The following is a 20,421-nucleotide window of genomic DNA, read 5'->3' as shown; positions in this document are numbered from 1 at the left end:
GTATGTAACCCCTTCTCATGTACAACACCATGGAATTAATGGTGCTATATAAATAATAACCTAATGTAAGTCCGCAAGGACAGGGTCCTCTCCCCTCTGTACCAGTCTGTCACTGTAAACTTGTTTACTGGGAACGATATCTATAACCCTGTATGTAACCCCTTCTCATGTACAGCACCATGGAATTAATGGTGCTATATAAATAAATAATAATAAGATAAAAGAAATCTGGTATCAAATTTGGTATCAGACTGACCTGGTGTATCAGGTTTTCAGGACATTTTTTTCATACAATGAACCACACAAAAAACAATGGTTGAGAACGTTTTTATTGCCCTGCGGAGATGGTTTACTTTTTGACTTTCTCAACAGGAATGCTAGAATCGGCCTTTACAACCATTCTCCATGACAATGTGCTATGTCAGTAGCACCTTGCAGTAACCAACCAACAGTCTCGGCTGTGATAAACTTTAGCCTTCCCCTCTTTGTGTAAAGCTCCAGAAGGGGGCAGGTTGGAGGAGTGACCTCAAACTCATGACAGCAGATCCTGCCCACATTTACTGCAGTTGTAACCTGAGCTAGCACTACACAAGGTTTTCATTTAAACAGTGAACAGTTGCTCCCTCCAGTGCTGAAAGGGAACCTGTCAGCAGTTTTGGCTTATATAAGATACGGCCACCATCTTTCAGGCCTTATCTACAGCATTCTATTCTGCGGAGACCAAAGTACTGCAGTGCGCAGGCGCTAGGAAAGGTCAGAGTCCCGGCGCCTGCGCACTGCAGTACATTACTGTGCCCTCAACAGGGCAGATCAGTACGCCTGCGCAGCAGCGTGATGCCGGGGAGCGATGAAGCAGGAGGGCGGCATCACAAGAAGATGGGAGGCGCCGGACCCTGACATGCAACACCCATCGGACAACAAAAGGATGTGCACACCTGCGTTACATCTTTTGTTACAGACACTTTTTCATGGCTTATTGATTCTCATGTACAGCACCATGGAATCAATGGTGCTATGTAAAAAAAAAAAAAAAAAAATAAAAAACAATTTTTGAATATACCTAAAATCAATCTTCTAACTGGTCTTGTGATAGACTTATTGGACAGTGAGTAGTTGTGGGTGATGTTTGTTTTCCCTGGACTTGTGGTACCACTTATTATCTTGCCTGTGTGAGTGAAATGATTTGTTAGTGCAATGTCATCAATGGCTTTTTGCAAATCTCTGCCGTGTGCCGATAAAGCCTCGCCGCGTACACCCAGCATACTACACATTGCCAGGGAGTCAGAGATGTGCAAATAGCTGGAGGTGACTCCTCTTGTGCATTTCATGTTTCTCACGCATACAGACGCTTAATGACTAGTTATTAATGACTCGTTACTCGAGATCTCCCAAGCACGCTCGGGTGTCCTCCGAGTATCTTTTTTTTTTTTTTTTTTTTTTTTTTTTTTTTTAGTCCTCGGAGATTTAGTTTTCTTTGCTGCAGCTGAATGATTTACATCTCATAGCTAGCCTAAGTACATGTGGGGTTCCTGGTTGCTAGGGAATCCTCACATGTACTTATGCTGGGTAACAGATGTAAATCATTCAGCTGCGGCAATAAAAATCTACGAGGACTAAAAAATACTCGGAGGACACCCGAGCGTGCTCGAGAAATCTCAAGTAACGAGTATATTCGCTCATCACTATTAATGACCTGACTAGTGGTACGATAGTCTGGGGAAACTGTGCTCCCCATGACTAGACAACCACTAATTATCATATCACAAACTTAGAGTTATAAAGGTGACTTTAGGCATACTCAAATCATTGGGAACAAAAAAGGGCTTGTTAGGAAGTATACATAAGAATCAGTAAATACATTGTGGCTTGAGGGGCTCTCTGTGACTGCAGACTTGGGAGTCCCCACATCGCGCGCTGCGAGGATTCTCTGGTGACTGAGCTGGGAACACCTGTCATGTGCGATATGCATTCTCACATATCTATCAATACCATATTCGGCCCAGGAGAAGAATCTCATTAGGATATGGCACCTGAAACAATCTTTGGACTAAAGCTGGGTCGGATACCAGAACCCAAACTTACATGCCACTGCTAATCCCTAGCTAATTTCTCAGCAAAGAAAATCGCCTTGTCGGATGGGCCGACATGAATTGATCAACTTGTGTGCCTCAGTATCTTCGTTTTAATAATTATAATATTTTAGAGCAGGAATGAAAGTCCAGTTTCATGTGTGTCATGTTTGCGTGCTGTATCGTTACAGCGTGCAGCCTTATTTGTTCATGTGATCTGCACGCTCCTGAGCACACTGCAGCTAGCCGTGCACGGCCTCACGTAATACCAGTGTATAGAGTGAAGCTGGAATGTGGCAGTGAGTGTGCATAGCGTGTACTTGCGGTAACATGACTGCTGATACTGGAGGACTACTCGCAATCGCGCTGCGCAATGTCAGGGTGCACAAGTCTGCAGACTTCTAGTTTAAAGCCGGACAACTCCTTTAACACGCTACCTTCTTTTACTTTTTTATTTCTAAACGTTCCTTGAAGTGTGGTTTAGCCTGAACTTTTTAGGAAATCGCTGTTTCCCATCTAGTGTTTTACCATTAAATCCGGTGATCTTGATGTTAATCCCCTACACTGGCACGATGCTGGTTAATATCTAACTCCATCTTAGAGAACATTGGAAACCTGACTGTTGCCTGACAAACTGAATTTTTCTGAGAACTAGTTTAGGCGGTCTGCTCTGGATTTAGTATGACCGTCTGTAAAGGTCTCACATTGCAGAAGGAACATTCGAGTACATCTGTAATAACCCGGCTCTGTTTAATCTCTGCATCCCAATCGGTACAAATGTTATCAGATAGGGCGATCTTTTCCAAATGCCTCGCAAATGGGGATAGCTCCACTCATCATTTTATTTGCTTTCACTGCAGATGTAACTCGTATAATGTATCAATATAAATGGCTTGTGACGTACAAGGAATGTCGCATGCGTCGGTGATGGCTTCTTTTCTGACACTTGTGTGCTATATCGGTGTTTTTAAATGTTTAGCATTTATTCATCACTAGCTGACGACTCAAATGTCATATACTTATGTGAATATGGCACAGACTGCTTGTTAGAAAAATTACACTATTGCTTCTATGTAACACTGTTTTTGAGCAAACCTGTCATGATAAGCAAAGTCAAGCATCCAGGAAGCTCCTCATAAAACATCCAATTGTATTCAAAATCTGCTGAAATCCACAAGGGGGGCATGTCTGTGGTCTAGCCATGGTTTTGAACTGCATCAGACTTTGCTGCAACACACAGAATGCCATGAGTTAAGGGCATAAACCTGGTGCAATCAGCTGTAACATGGAACCAGTGGATAGCACTGCAGCCTTGCAGCGCTGGGGTCCTGGGTTCTAATCCCACCCTGGACAACATCTGCAAACAGTTTGTATGTTCTCTCCGTGTTTGCATGGGTTTCCTCCGGGTACTCCGGTTTCCTCCCACATTCCAAAGACATACCGATGGGGAATTTAGATTGTGAGCCCCATCGGGGACAGCTATAATGTTTGCAAACTGTAAAGCGCAGTGGAATATGTTAGCGCTATATAAAGATTATTATTTATTAACCGGTCATTAGATCCATGGTGGATGCACAAATCCTGAGCTGGGGTAATCTCTACAGCAGACCATAATGTTGCAGTATAGAGAGTGTATAATTTGATACGACACCTTTTTTAAAGTCTTCTAGCTAACAAGTACAGCAGCATATGTGTTGGTTGGTGCGGTCTGGTGTTCTTTACTTGCAAGTCGCAGCGGCATTCCAGAGTTTTCATCCCTTTGAGGAGACAGCCAGGGACTTTGTCAACCATCAGGTCTCACTGTGTGTTTTTGGGGAAGCGGAGGAGGCAGGCTAGGGGGCCTGTCTGGCCAAGGCACGATCACCGGACAGCTTCTCTGGGAGCGTTGGCTCTGGGCCCTGGTGGTGTTTCAGAGCAGTCATGTGGCCGGTCTCTAGTTCGTGCTGCCTGTGGTTCTCACAGCAAGACTCTGATGGCTCCTTTAACTGCTGAGATTGCACATGGCAGTCTTCTGCTTTTTATGTGTATTGCCGTAAGGACTGTATATGTTGGCTGATCATACACACTGCTCCGTGAAGATATTAATATGGTTTGAATAAAGTTGGATGTCTTTATGCAGAGCTTCCTGATGCTCATCTGTGGTTTTTTTTTTTAACCCCTTAATGACCGCCAATACGTCTTTTAACTGACCTGAGATATAAGAGAATAGCCTCCCCATACAGATGACAATCCAGCATCTGTCGATTGTACACTATAGCTGACAACTTGCTATACCAGCCACGATCAGTATTTGCACCTTCTAAATCTGTTTAACCCCTTAGATGCTGCTGTCAATAGTGACTACATCATTATAAATGGTTAACAGTGTGTGGGGGCTTCTTCTTTGTCACAATTGGTGCCCTCAGATCATGATTTTGTTGTCCTGATGTTTGCCATGGAAATTCATGACCAAATAGCGGCTTTAGAGTTTGACGGCTGTAGTAATCTGTTTAGAAGTTAGCGACATTTAGGTGGTAAAAATACACATTTTGATTTCTGTCATACCACTTTGCATTAATTCCTGTAAAGCACCTGAAGGGTTAATAAACTACCTGACAGCAGTTTTCAATATGTTTAGGGGTGCTGTTTTTAAAATGGTATCACGTTTGTGGGTTTCCCAATATATTGGACCCCTAAAGTCACTTCAAACATGGATAAGTCCCTAAAAAAATAAATTTTGTAAATTTCTTTGAAAAAGTGAAAAATTGCTGCTACATTTTTAAACCTCCTAAAATGCTAACAAAATAAAATAACATTTTACAAATGGTGCTGATGTAAAGCAGATATGTGGGAAATGTTATTTATTAATGGTTTGCTGTTGTATGACTATCTGGATTAAAGGGATAATCATTCAAATTTAGAAAATTGCTAATTTTTTAACATTTTTCTCAAATTTTTGATATTTTTTATAAATAAACACAAAAAATGTTGAACAAAATTTACCATTATCATAAAGTATAATGTGTCACGAAAAAACAATCTCAAAATCACTGGGATTTGTTGAAGCGTTGCAGAGTTATTACCACATAAAGTGACACTGGTCAGATTTCAAAAATTTGGCTCGGTCACTAAGGGGTTAAAGCCAACTGGGTATCACTTTGTATCGGGCCTAAGTACATGGGAGGGACTCTGTTCAAGAGTTCTGTGCTGATGATAGTTTATTTTGATTGCTGAACCTTTTTTCCTTTTTCCATCTGAATCTCTTGCTGGAAAATCCTACAAAGAAGATTCCTGATCTGCACTACTCAGTAAATCCATATTCAGTGTTCCAACATGTGCATGTGATTGCCACGTTGTCTCCGCTTCATTAAATGGCATATTTGAAATTTTAAGGCTGGAGTCACACCAGTGTATATCATCCAATGTGAGCGCATTGGATCCAATATGCTAATGATCCTTGGCTCCTGCTCTGCTGTGAGTGTGAGCCAAGTGTCGTGCTACTTTGCTCCAATCCTCTCGCATGACAGGATCGGAACACAGCTGTGGAGGAAATGGAGAAAGTAATTTCTCCACCTGCTCTGCTGCCTGCATTGGCATTGCGATGTTTCACTTGCACCCATAGGCTTGTATGGGTGCGAGTGAGCAGAGTCTTGCTGCCAACGCAGCATGCTGCCATTGTTTTCTTGTGCCGAATCTGCATGAGAAAATCGCAGCTCTGAACTGCCCCATAGAATAACACTGGTTAGAGTGCTTTGTGATGTTTATGACCGCAGCTTTTGACTGGCTGGAAATATGAAGTTACATCACACTTTCTCAATGCAAGTCTATGCGAAATGCTAAGGCCAAATAAAATTGCAAAGCTTTAGGCATTCAAGATACAATCAAATACAAAAACATACATATTAAGAGGGAAAAAACACAGATGAGGCAATTGGTGAGTAGATCTGGATCATAAGATATAAAGAAATACATAAACGCAATGGTATGAACACATTAGTGTGTGTGTATGTATAGAGATCTCTATCTCGAATTTCTGCCTTGCTCTTCCCACTTGTCCTGAATCTTTGAGAAATGGAGTTCATATATGTGGGGCGGGGTTGATATCACCTTTGTATTGTCCTGTGACATTAAGCCCACTGATTAGTAATGGAGAGGCATCTATAACATTGATAACATTATAACATTGATTACTAATCCTATAGTTTTATATTGTAAATAAACACAGCAAGTATAAAGTCCTTTATTTGAAATAAAATAAGCACACTTTTACTTTATTTAAAAATAACAAACAGGTGAGTAGAACGCCAATTGCATTGAAGTCCTCGTCTCTGTAATAAATTAAAAGCAACCATATCTGTCGTTCTGTGCCACATAGTAATCCATGACTGGGTATAAACCGTTTTCAACCTGGACAGTGCCAAGATGTGACTATCCAGGCTGAGAACCACTGGGAGAATGAGCTGCTGTGAGCCCAGCATCATTGACCTCATTGAGGTTACCGCCGGTCACTGAGACTGCGTTCCCAGCTGAACCAATGAACTGCAGTGACCTCGGTGAGATCACCGCTTGCACAATGAGAAAAAGCCTCACGGTACATGTGATGAGTTCATGGGAGAAATCTCTCACCGTGAACTCGGAACTCAGCACTGCACCGTTGGACTTTCTCACTGTGCTAGCAGGGATCTCATAGGGGTTACTGCTGTTCAATGGCCCGGCTGGGAACGCAGCCTCTGTGACCGGTGGTGAGGGATATGTTTTTTTTTTTTGTTTTTTTTATTACAGAAGACTAGGGCTTCCATGTAATTGGCGTTAGGTGAGTATAACGTTTTGTTAATTCCAAATAAAGTAAATGTGTGGTGTTTTTTTTTTTTTTTTTTTGTCTTCTGCCTCTTTTCATGGCCTTTTACAAACACATTTGGCTGTATGGGATGGTCTCTGAAACCTCTGCAACAAATATCAATGGTGCGTTGTGAGCTTGGTCAATTACATTCTAGACTTTTTTTCTTTTATACAAAAATGTTATCCTTGTCATTTCTGAATGCTGTATATTCCACTATCTTTTTGATTGGCACCTGTTGGTGCTTTCTAAAACTTTAATTCCGAGACCGGTGCAGTTTAAGATGAGACATCGATCTATCTATTATTTATTTCTTCAGATCAATTCCCATAAATCCAGGAGGTGAGTTGGCTCTCCAGGTCCTGAGACCCTCACCAATTGTGCTGAGAACTGCTCTGATTAGTGCTGCTCAGCAGCTCTCATCGCTGATTTCTTGCATGTGTGTGCAAAACAACCATGTATTGTGCTTGTACACCTAGAAATCCTGTGCTCCAGCATGACTTCACACTGCATGTTCAAGCAGCGCAATTCAAAGCGGTTTGAGTGATCAGTCAGAAGCTCCTATTATTGGGGCACTGTGATTAAAAACCTACAATTGGAGTTATCTTGCTGTCCTGTAAAGGATCAATGGTCTGTTTTCAGTTCAGTGAACGACAGATTTGATACAGAAGTAGTTCTTTTTATGGGTGCCTGACTGCCTATACCTCAGCACTGCAGTTTTATGGTGTCAATGGATAAATCTAGAGCACCCCCTAGTGAGTGCTGGCTGAGTAGACATTAGCTGTATACTACCCTTATGCATCAGCCACAATCTGTGCTACAACTGATTGTGCTTTTTCAATCACATAAATGCCACTGTTCATAACATCTAGATGGTTACCACAGAAACTGTTTTCTTTCTCTAACCCCATAATCATATTATTTGCATCAGTGTGTCTGACGCTACCAGAGCTATACAATGGTCACACTGTTTAAGATGTAGTGTGAACTCCATAAAATCACAGGAAAAAAGCATATTTCCATAATACTGAGACACACAAAAATGTAATACAAGTTGCTCAAAAAGTCACAAGTGTCGATGAGCAAGCCTTTCAATGTTCGATTTGATGAACGTACTCGAACTCCATTAAATTAAATGGGGGGGGGGGGGGGGGAAATCAGACGTATACACAACACCTTAGGAGTGACAAAGCTTCACAAACAGCTAAAATTAGGGGCAGACACCATGAAAAATGGCATCAATTGACCCACAGTAGAAATTATCATTTACAGTATCAGGGTTTGGGACAGCATTCACAACATGTAATTGAAGTTTCAATGAAGACCTGGTGGTTAAGGGAGCGGTGTAGGCATTCTTAGGCCTACACCGTCAAAATGTTAAAAAGACGGATCCTGTGTGGATTGTAAAAAAAAAAAAACAAGTGCACTGGGTCTGTTTTTTGTTTTTGACTGATCTGTCGAGGCTATGTGCACACATTGTGTATGCGTCTTCGCCGCGTTTTTCCGCTTCGAAAACGTATACACAACCCAGGTTAAAAATAATAAAAAAATAAATTGTGATATTCTTACCTTCCGGCATCCCCCGTAGCCTTCCCAATGCTGCTGGCAGCTCCCGTTCCCAGTAATGCTTTGCGAGCAATGACCTGTGATGACGTAGCGATCTTGCGAGACTGCTACGTCATTGGGTCATTTCGCAAGGCATTACTGGGAACGAGAGCTGCTGACGGCATCGGGAAGGCTACGGGTGACGCCGGAAGGTAAGATAAAATGTTAAAGAAAAAAAATATTGTGATATTCTTTTTACTATTGATGCTGAATAGGCAGCATCAATAGTAAAAAGAGAGAGAATTTCCCTGACTGGGAAATTCTTCCGCGCATGCTCAGTTTCAAAAGACTGCATCTGTCGCTGGATTCCTGCTTTTGACAGTCAGCAATGGAGCCTGCGTTAATAGGCTTCCATTATAGCCAAAGACGGACAGCGCAGGATCTGTCGCTGAGCGTTCCCCCCCCCCCCCCCACCCCGACAAACAGGAAAAAACGTTCCTCTTTGCGTTGTCTCCAACGGACAGTAATTTTACAACGGATCTAGATGAAACGGAAGGCCATCTGTCGCTAATACAAGTCTATGAAAAAGAGTCCAGCTGAACCATTTGCTGGATCCGCTTTTTTCACAAAACGATGCATTGTGACGGAAAAAGACGGAAGTGTGAAAGAGGCCTTGGCTGTGAGTCCTGAAACCTCATGCAACACCTCCAATATAGATATATTTTTTTCCAGTCCCATTCAGGTGTCTTATTGACGCCCAACCATTATTAACCGGGCTTGATGTCACCTTACAATAGGAAGGTGACATTAACCCTTTATTACCCCACATCCCACCTCTACACGGGAGTGGGAAGAGAGGGGCTAAGTGCCAGAATCGGCGTATCTTAGAGATGCACCATTTCTGGGGTGGCTGGGAGCTCGTATTTGTAGCTGGAAAGGGGGGCGGCAATATCCATGGCCCCTTTCTAGGCTATGAATATCAGCCCGCAGCTGTCTGCGTAGCCTTTCTGGCTATAAAATATAGGGGGACCCCACGACAAACGTAAAAGAGGACAAGAAATGACATCACAATTTTATTTATTTTTTGTTCAATAATTGGATCTTTATTTAGCTTTCAAAAACACACCTGCGTTTTCTGCCAAGTGATGTGGATTCTGCAGGCAAATCCACAACTTGTGCACATAGCCTAACAGTTTGAGCATGGCTCATGGTACCAGACAATCACTGTAATCCACCCTCCCATGGCACCTGCCTGCGCGATGACAGTCTGGAAATTTGAGATATTATCCTTTCCGAATCCTCCTCTGCTTTCACCTCTTCTTCTGGGGCCAAACCACTCCTGACGCAGACTATTCAAAGTGTGCTCCAGCATGTAGATAAACGGAATAGTGATGCTGATGACGGCATCGTCAGGGCTTACCATCTTGGTAGCCATTTCAAAACTGCAGAGGTCCTTCATCTGTGCCTACAACACAAGCGTGAATTGCACCACATCCGTACTGCGCTGGGCTAGTCTATGCGAAAGGACATACTGCAACATGTGCAAAATGGAATTCCACCATGTCAGCACATTGCATGTTAACCGGAGGGCCAAAAGACCTCTGTAGTGATTCAAATCGATGACCTGTGGGGTGCGATCGTGGGAAGTGAGCACACGACATTGCTTTCTGCAGCAGCACATCCAGGCTGGGATACTGGCGGAGACATTGCTGTACCACCAGGTTGAGGACATGAGCCATGTAAGGTGTGTGAGGCTGCCCTGGCACAGGGCCACCACCAGGTTCGTACTGTTATCACCCACTGCCTTCCCTGGCTCCAGGTTCGGTGGAGACAACCATTGCTCAAACTTGGCCTGGATAGCTGACAACAATTCTTGAGCTGTGACTGCAGTCTCCAAGGCATATTAATCTTAAACAGTGCATGATTGCGGTGAGCCCTGGTTACGCAGTACGGAGGTGGCGAGGATTCTCTCTGAACTGTTGGAACGCATGTCTCATTAAGGAAGAGATTGAGGGCACAGGAGGAGGAAGTGCTGGAAACGGAGGTTTGTGATGAAAGTCTTGGATTCCAAGACTTGTGGAGCAGCCCCTTGACCACCTGCCCCCAGTGCTCAGTCAGTGAGGTGTAGCGCTCCTGAAATGTTTGCTCGTCCAGATGTCAGTGGTGATAAGTATCCTGGCGGACATAGATTTTTTTCAGTGAAAGGGGGATGTTGTCTGCGACATGCTGGTGTAGCGCAGGCACAGCTTTGGGAAGTAATGTCGACTGAGGAACTGCAACCGCCATCAACAGTCTGTATCCACCAGGCGGAAAGGCAGCATTTTTGTGGCCAACAGATTGGTGGAGTTCAAGCTCTTCGCTTTGACATGTATAGGAGGAAACCTTCTATTGCGTGACCACAACTGCGGGACCGAGGGCTGGCTGCCGTGCTGAGGGTGGAGTACACAGATCATGACAAACTGCTAGACTGTAAATAAGGTGGAGAAGAAGAAAAAAGGCAAAATGCTGGATTTGCATTTTTATCTTTCGCTGCTGTCATCCAGTGGTGTTAAGACGTCGGGCCAATCCAACCCTTGTACATTTTGATAAACAGTCAACCTGTCAATTGAAAATATCTGCTATAATATCCCCGGCAACATTAACAACCCACTCTGACAAACAACGCTAGAAGCAGGGTAGGCCAGGACTTCCAAGGCATAGAGACAGTTTATGCCATGTGTCTAGCTTGGATACCCAATAGTTGTAAGGCACAGAGGATGCTGGTACTGTCGGCAAGGTACTCCTTCAGCATCTTCCAAAACATTTCCCTCCTTGTCAGAGTACCCTGCGCATCATAGCCTGGGCAATGAGACGGTTTGAGAAAATGGTCCTAGACCTTTGATCGTGTTTCTCTGCATCTGATGTGTCTCCCAAGTTTCCACTCCTTGGCTCTCCAAGGAACTGTGATCTATGCCGCCAGTGCTGTCAGATGAGAATCTTTTAAATTATTTAACTAGGGCCTTCTAGTACTGCAACATTTTATTAGACCTCCCACCACAGGAAGGAGAGATGGAAAGTTTGCACTATGTCCCGGAACACAGCGAAATGCTTCCTGGACATACTGCGCGGCGCATGCGCAGTAATGCTTTTCGGCTTTGCCCGCAGTTGGGCAAAGCATACTGTGCATGGCAAGATTGCATTGCGCACGCGTGAACTATGGAGGACACCTACACAAATTCCAGAAAAAATTTGCGGACAGCGGGGAAGGATGGGGTGGAGGAAAGAAGACGAAACATAGCCCATCAGACCGGAAACAGGGCATTTACATAGCCTGCCAATTTGAGGTGACAGATTCCCTTTAAGTGGAATGTGTCAATCACTGGACTATGTCGAAATGACATATCAGATTTGGGAAAATGGGGCTTTGTGATGAACCCCAATACAAGCTGAGTCAGTAAGGGGTTAAACTATGTACATAAAACTGTTTTAACTTGTTTTGGATGAAGGTTTTTTTTTTCCAGGACCATGCTTCTCTATTGGTTTTGTTTGACAGAGCAGCTGCACTTTACAGAGAAACATTGATTTTCTCAGGGCAATATGAATCTATATTTGACTAGTGATTCTCCACCTTATTATTTTGGAGGAGCTGAAGACTTTGTTTCAGGGTGGATTTGATTTAAATCTAACTGATTTAAATCACTAGTCAGTAAGGCTTGATTTAAATCAATGATTTAAATCAAAGTTTCTACCTAAACTAGTTCTTGCTACTTTAACATGCAAGTAGATGAAGATTTTTAGAATCACTTTTTATATTACTTTTTTCTCCCCAGTTTAATGGGTTAATCATTCATATTTGGACACCACTGTTCTGTTGTACTTAGGAAGGAGAAAAATAATCCTGACCTTAATAACAATTTAAATAGATTTATTCAACTGAAACAATAACAACATTACAGCATAAGTTATTTGCCTAAACAAACATCCATGTTTGTTAACTAATTTGGCTAAACAAAAAATATATATTATAAGAAACTTAGACTGTCAGCCCAGCCGACACATGAAAAACTTAAATACTACTGTCCCTGCTGTCCTCTGTAGCTCACTTGTCGTCATCTTCATCATCATCTTCTTCTTTGTTCCTATTCATAATCTGGAAAAGAAAAACCAGCTTTCCTGCTTTATTGGGTCCCAACCGATTTCTCAATTTAGAATGAATGAGTCCAAAGGAAGAGAATATTCTTTCAACGCCTGCAGAAGAAGCTACTGCTGTTAAAAGTGAAATCATTACTTGAACAGTCTCTAAATCCAAGTGCTTAAGTGACTTCCACCAGTTTACTGGTGTGACCTTCCTTAAAATATCTTCAGCAAACATATATTTCTTGAATGGTTCCCCCTTAGCTCTGAAGTTTATTATAGTTGGCATTAAAGATGGATGATTGCTGGATAGCTATGACATGGGTAACTCCTCTTCCTCAGCACTTAGGTTTTGACCCTGATATTGGATATTGACAATATTTGCCAAAAAATGAGCTGGAGTCAGTGCTTGTCCCATTCGTTTGTTTACTGCTTGTAATTTAATTCTGTCCATGTGTAGTTCTGTTTTTAAGTGTTCACTCAGTTCCTTCCAAATTTCAACAGCATCCGCAATAAAACAGCTATTTTTCTGTATTTTGTTTAAAGCTTGAGAGATGGGTTTCAGGAAGCTCAGCATATGTTCAACATTTCTCTTAAGCCCAATGTTGAGGATTTTGGCCGTAACAGTGCCATCTATTTTATCTCGATTTTCTTCACAAAGTGTCATCAGAATAGGCCAGTTTTTGATATACTGCTCTAAACAGTCCACCACAGAGTTCCATCTAACATCTTGTGGGAGCGTTAGCTTGGTTCCACCCATCCTTTTCAGAGCTGCTGCAGCAAAATGATTATTACAGAAGTATTTAGCAATTTCAACAACATTAGCCTTTATTTCTGGAACACTAAGGCTATGTGCACACGTTCAGGATTTCTTGCAGAAAATTCCTGAGAATTCCGGACATTTTCTGCAAGAAATCCGCAAGAAAACCGCATGCGTTTTTGCTGCGGTTTTGACGCGTTTTTGCCGCGGTTTTTTCCGGACACTTCCCAATGCATTTTGGAGTGGGAAATCCGCAAAAAAAAAAAACCACGGAAAATTAATGAACATGCTGCGTTTTTTGCCGCAATGCGTTTTTGTCACGGAAAAAAACACATCATGTGCACAAAACATGCGGAATTCATTCTAAATGATGGGATGCTTATTGTATGCGGTTTTTTTGCGGTTTTATAGCGTTTTTATCGGGAAAAACCACGAAAAAACCGCAACGTGTGAACACATATAAATCACCACAAATGTCCTACTACATAGAGATATTGGTACTTCTCAATACAAAACACACCTGAGCGACCGTAAAATATGGTCAACCCAATGAAGCTCACCAATCAAAAAATACTTATTAAAATGTAACATTTATTAAGGAATATTTAAAAAGATCCAAAAGGCCACATAGAAGGACACAAACAATAACCCCATATCAGAGGGGAACATCCACCTACAAGCCAATATACATGTAAATATACACAAGAATAGTCTATACATCTACTGGAAAGACAGCGATCACATATGGTAAACACAGGCCGAAGCACCTATACATATAAGCATACCATGCCCATCGGTACTTAATCCATAATGAGTGCAGAAAACCGCATCTCCATAGTACTGGACCGACGGGGATCATAACATGTGCCTAAACTACAGTGTATTAAAAGCCCAAGATGATATATAAAGCCGTGCGCATCTTACCAGGAAAGTGCCCGTGTAGTGGATGTCCTCCTCTGGCGCATGCGCTGTCGGCCCGTACCCTGTACACTTCCGACTGCGCCTACTATGGGCCTGCATGCGTTCCACATGCGGTCCGCTTGGCGCAGGACAGGAAGTGCTTTTCATTTACGGTGGTGAGTGGCTGACGCATGCGCCGATATACCTCTTTGGACTTCCGCTTTTCTTGCCCTCCACACTTTCGGCACTTCCCATTGGCTATTACCCGAGTTAAATAAACCCTCCTCACCTCCATAGTCAGGCCCCCGGAAGAAGCAGAGGGCGAAACGCGCGTTGGGGCGCCAGAGGAGGACATCCACTACACGGGCACTTTCCTGGTAAGATGCGCACGGCTTTATATATATTACCTCGGGGTAATCCTTGACGCTGATCTCTCCTTCAAACCACATATCCAAGCCCTTTCCACTTCCTGCCGACTTCAACTCAAAAATATTTCCCGAATCCGTTCATTCCTCAACCATGAATCTGCAAAAACCCTAGTCCATGCCCTCATCATCTCTCGCCTTGACTACTGCAACCTCCTGCTCTGTGGCCTCCCCTCTAACACTCTCGCACCCCTCCAATATATTCTAAACTCTGCTGCCCGACTAATCCACCTGTCCCCCCGCTATTCCCCAGCCTCTCCCCTCTGTCAATCCCTTCACTGGCTCCCCATTGCCCAGAGACTCCACTACAAAACCCTAACCATGACGTACAAAGCCATCCACAACCTGTCTCCTCCATACATCTGTGACCTCGTCTCCCGGTACTTACCTACCCGCAACCTCCGATCCTCACAAGATCTCCTACTCTACTCCCCTCTTATCTCCTCTTCCCACAATCGTATACAAGATTTCTCTCGCGTATCACCCCTACTCTGGAACCCTCTACCACAACACATCAGACTCTCGCCTACCATCGAAACCTTCAAAAAGAACCTGAAGACCCACCTCTTCAGACAAGCCTACAACCTGCAGTAACCACCGATCGACCAAACCGCTGCATGACAACCTCTACCCTCACCTACTGTATTCTCACCCATCCCTTGTAGATTGTGAGCCTTCGCGGGCAGGGTCCTCATTCCTCCTGTACCAGTTATGACTTGTATTGTTTAAGATTATTGTACTTGTTTTTATTATGTATACCCCTCCTCCCATGTAAAGCGCCATGGAATAAATGGCGCTATAACAATAAATAATAATAATAATCCCCGTCGGTCCAGTACTATGGAGATGCGGTTTTCTGCACTCATTATGGATTAAGTACCGATGGGCATGGTATGCTTATATGTATAGGTGCTTCGGCCTGTGTTTACCATATGTGATCGCTGTCTTTCCAGTAGATGTATAGACTATTCTTGTGTATATTTACATGTATATTGGGTTGTAGGTGGATGTTCCCCTCTGATATGGGGTTATTGTTTGTGTCCTTATATGTGGCCTTTTGGATCTTTTTAAATATTCCTTAATAAATGTAACATTTTAAGAAGTATTTTTTGATTGGTGAGCTTCATTGGGTTGACCATATTTTACGGTCGCTCAGGTGTGTTTTTTAACGTGTGAACACAGCCTTAAGTCTTTGGCTAAGAGGTGCAGCAAATGAGCACTGCAACCATATGTTATTAGCAGCTTTGTATTCCCTCCCTGCTCTTCTAAATCTCTTCTCATCTTGGATATGTTTGCAGCATTGTCAGTGACCAAACTGCGTACTAGACATTTTAATTTTTGTTCACATGTCGTTATAGCTTTTACTGCCACTTCTTGTAAGTATTCTGCTGTGTGCATTTCCTGACGTATTAGTTGTTTGTGCAAGGAAGACTTTACCTTCTTCTGTTTTTATACAAGCACATACAATAGGATCATTGTGGACATTACTCCACCCATCAATACTTGGGTTAACAATTTTACCCTCCAGAGCTGTTGCACATTGCTCCATTTCTCTGTCATACACTTGATCCAGCAGTTTCCCTGCAACATCAGCTCTGCTGGGTGGACTGTAACCTGGTCTCAGTGACTGAACCATATTAATGAAATGTGGGTTCTCAGTCAGACGGAAAGAAGAGACTGGGCAATTTTTTCATCAATCAACTCTTTTTCTAATCTGCTAGTTCTTATCACAAACCTATGTATGGTGGTTCCAGGAGGTAAAGGTTTTTTCTTCCTTTTGGGTGATGGTGATATGTGGCTGTGGGTGTCTGATGATGATGATGCTGCTAATGATCCTGGATGGATAACTCTGAAACTGTAGAACAGGATGATGGTGATCTTGGAGGTGGATAGTTTCCAGAATCCATGAATTCCCCTAAACAAAAAAGTCAATGCTGTTATTTTATTGTTTATACAATTTCTGCTTATTGTACACAACACATCACTGCCCCTGCCCCAAAAGGAAGATTTGTTTTTCTTCATAACTGTACCAAACGACAGTAACATGCAGTAATAATGAGAAATATAATTTTTCTCACACATGACAGTTCAGTCTTTAGAAATAGAATTCAATAAAAATGTTTACCAACCTGAAGATCCTGCCTGTTCAGAAGTGTTTCTTTGGTCATCTTCATCACCGCACTTCTCATGATGTTGCCTCATTCGCGCCACCAGGCCTTGCATCTCTTTGTTGCATCGTTTGCATTTTGCACGCATGCCTGCCTTACCGATAGGCGAAGGAGCTTCATTAAAATATTCCCAAACTGGGTCTCTTTTATGGCCTGCTGCCATTATAAGGAAAGAATGTAATAAACCTCAGATCGTACACACAAACAGATCCAGACTTGTCTGTCTGTGGCTATGCTGCAGTATTGTGCTCAAAGTTTCACTTTCATTTTCTTGTCTGCTTGCCCTTCCTCCTCCTCACACTTAGATTCACATTCTTCTTGTGTTGTGCAGATCTATTCCACTCCAAACAATCAGAAACATATTGTCTAACTTCTTGGACTTGGCACTGAAGGGGTTGATTCTGTATTCATAGGTTTGTAGAACAATAGGATTAAGGTCTTTTTCTCAACTCTGTTCATGTTGTAACATTTTTGCCGTGAAGAAGAGGCTGGGACCTCTGCGGAGTCAAACTCAGTTTTGAGAACTGCGTAAGTAAAGTGAGCGTCTGTGATAATATAGGAGAGAAACTGCCCACTAATCCTACAGAAACCTCTGGAAGAGCATGGCATTGTGAATGTTACACATATACAGCCTTTATTCTACTGAGTTAAACAACTCCGCTTTATCTCATGATGGAAGAACCTTTGGATGGTAAAATATTTTCCTCAAAAAGCAGTTTATAAAAAAAAATCCGATTTAAATTAAAAAAATCCGATTTAAATTAAAAAAATCCTTTTTTTTTTTTATTAAAAAAAAAAAAAAAACATTGATTTTTATCCACCCTGCTTGGTTTGCTACAATGGAGCCTCATACATACTTTTCATGTATGAATGAAGCTTGTCATGGCAGCAAGTAAATCATTCCAGAATTGTATTCCATGGCTATCACCGCAGATGGAAACCAGTTTGCCCTACGTATGGCTGGTCTTGCTGCTGCATTCTGGTCAATTGTGGTTCCGAAATGCAGGTGTAATCTGACAAGACTCTTAAAGGGAACCTGTTCCACCCTCTCACCCCCAAGCCCCCACCCCTCCCCCCAGGCGTTTGTAACTAAAAGAGCCATCTTGTGCAGCTCTAATGGTGCATTCTGACAAGGTGGCTCTTTTAGTTCTTGGTGCTGTAAGTGCAGAAATAATCGATTGTGCAATTTGTCAAAAATACCTTGAAATAGTCCTGGGGGCAGGTCTTTCCTTCCCCAATGCAGATGCAGCACCGCCGTCACTCATGCCCTCCTAGCGCCGCCTCCTCAGCGTTGTTTTTAACTGTCCTCGCGCCTGCGCTGTTATCTTATGCATTGGGCATGCGCAGTTAGCGCTGCCCGTCTTCTGACATCATTTGATGTCTTGCTGACTGCCCCTGTGCAGCCGCGCTGCCCGAGATCCCACCCCACAGTGTGAATAAATCAAGACACTGTGGGGCAGGATCTCGGGCAGCGCAGGTGCAATCAGCAAGACATCAAATGATGTCAGAAGACGGGCAGCGCTAACAGCGCTGGCGCCGAGACAGTTGAAAACAGCTCTGAGGAAGCGGCGCCAAGATGGCATGAGTGACGGCGGTGCTGCGTCTAAATTAGGGGGGTAAAGACCTGCCCCCAGGACTATTCCAAGGTATTTGGACAAATTGCAAAATCGATTTTATTTCTGCAGTTACAGCACAAAGAACTAAAAGAGCCTCCTTGTCAGAATGCAGCATTAGTGCTGCACAAGGTGGCTCTTTTAGTTACAAACGATTGGGGGGGGTGGGTGGGGTGACAGGTTCCCTTTTAAAGGGCGTCTCAGATGAAAACTAGCTATCGCCTGTCCCATCCGGACCCACTCCGATTAGTGCAAAGGAGAACGTTTATCCCCGTTATAATGGAGTGTTGTTTGACTTCATCTGCATGTCATATGTAGCTGCGCGCTGCACTCGGCCTCCAGTAAACTGCCCCATAGAGAATGCATGGAGCGAAGATCGGGCATCCAACCTGACGTGCCAATTTATAGTGGTGATAAAAGTGCAGTTGGGCATCACCACCAGCACCTTATATCCGATCATTTGGGTAGGTGGGACTTTGTTTTAACTGGACAAACCCTTAATTCAGTTTTAACTTGTCTGCAAATGTGATTGATGGAATAAATTCTGAATGGTCAGGTCACCCATTATTCTGCACAATGTACCAAAAATGTGCTACTGTGAGATGTCAATAATATATGTAGACATGTGACTCATGATGGCTTTGGCTGTTTTTCAGTTGCTGGCAGATGGATGTATTTGGTAATATAATTTTTTTGTGTTCTGATGCAGAGTTCTGGAGAGCTGACCCAGAGTACAGATATCGAATATTTGCTGAATGCACCACTCCTTCCGTCACACAAACTTTACGTTGATACCCGGCCAAAGTTCCGCCCTGTCCCTACAGTCTGTGTAGTCGTTCTACTTCTTCTAATACAGGTAACCAGTTTCATAACAATAGAGAAATGCAGATTTTCTGCCTGTTGTGCACAAATGTAATACAAATGACATCCTTTTGCCATTAAATGGAACCTGTCAGCAGGATTGTGCTGACTAACCTACAGACAGTGTCAGGTTGGCGCCGTTAGGCTGCCGTCACACTAGCAGTATTTGGTCAGTATTTTACATCAGTATTTGTAAGCCAAAACCAGGAGTGGAACAATTAGAGGAAAAGTATAATAGAAACATATGCAGCACTTCTGCATTTATCACCCACTCCTGGTTTTGGCTTACAAATACTGATGTAAAATGCTGACCAAATACCGATAGTGTGACAGCAGCCAAAGGGTATGTGTCCACGTGCAGGAAACGCTGCGTGTCTGACGCTGCATAGAGCCGCAGCGTCAGACACGCAGCGTCCAGATGTTACAGCATAGTGGAGGGGATTTACTGAAATCCCGTCTCCACTATGCATGGTAACACGCACGCGGCGGCCCTGCGACTCCGGACATGCGGCACGTCTTTTCAGATCGCAGCATGTCCGTATATCTTGCGGCGACGCTGTGTCGCCGCAAGATATAGCACAGGGCGCTATGGTGGGGAGCGATGATGCCGGATGTGTGCTGTGAACACATCCGGCATCATCGCGTCCCAGAAAGGGGGCAGAGCTTACCGCAGAGCGGCTAAGCCGCTCCGGCGATACCGCCGGCCATCCTGAAAGTGGACACATACCCTAATACTGATTAAAATGTTACCTTGGTTGATGAAATCCGTCTTGTGGTTGTTGTTTAACTCAAACTGAAAATAAAGATTAACCCCTTCCTGACCTTGGATGGGATAGTACGTCCGAGGTCAGATCCCCCTCTTTGATGCAGGGCTCCGGTGGTGAGCCCGCATCAAAGCCGGGACATGTCAGCTGTTTTGAACAGCTGACGTGTGTCCGCAATAGCGGCGGGTGAAATCGCAATTCACCTGCCGCTATTAACTAGTTAAATGCCGCTGTCAAACGCTGACAGCTGCATTTAACCGGCGCATCCTGCCTGAAATAAGCGCATTGCTGACCCCCGTCACATGATCGGAGGTCAGCAATGCATCAAAATGGTAACCATAGAGGTCCTTGAGACCTCTTTGATTACTGATCCTGGCCTGCTGTGAG

The 20,421-nt window shown here is 43.4% G+C and overlaps 1 protein-coding gene across 1 annotated transcript in view; it reads left to right on the top strand.

Moving 5' to 3' along the window:
• TMEM192 (transmembrane protein 192) overlaps positions 1–20,421 on the top strand; it is a 126,662-nt gene that overhangs the window by 30,233 nt on the left and 76,008 nt on the right. Inside the window, exon 2 of the mRNA XM_069744183.1 lies at positions 19,119–19,265. Coding sequence (XP_069600284.1) covers positions 19,119–19,265 — 147 coding nt within the window. The remainder of the gene's footprint in view (positions 1–19,118; positions 19,266–20,421) is intronic.

The sequence above is a fragment of the Ranitomeya imitator genome, chromosome 1 (assembly GCF_032444005.1).
Source record: "Ranitomeya imitator isolate aRanImi1 chromosome 1, aRanImi1.pri, whole genome shotgun sequence".
Classification (NCBI taxonomy): Eukaryota; Metazoa; Chordata; class Amphibia; order Anura; family Dendrobatidae; genus Ranitomeya; species Ranitomeya imitator.
Note: the sequence above shows the minus strand (reverse complement) of the source record. Positions and strands in the feature narration are given on the sequence as shown.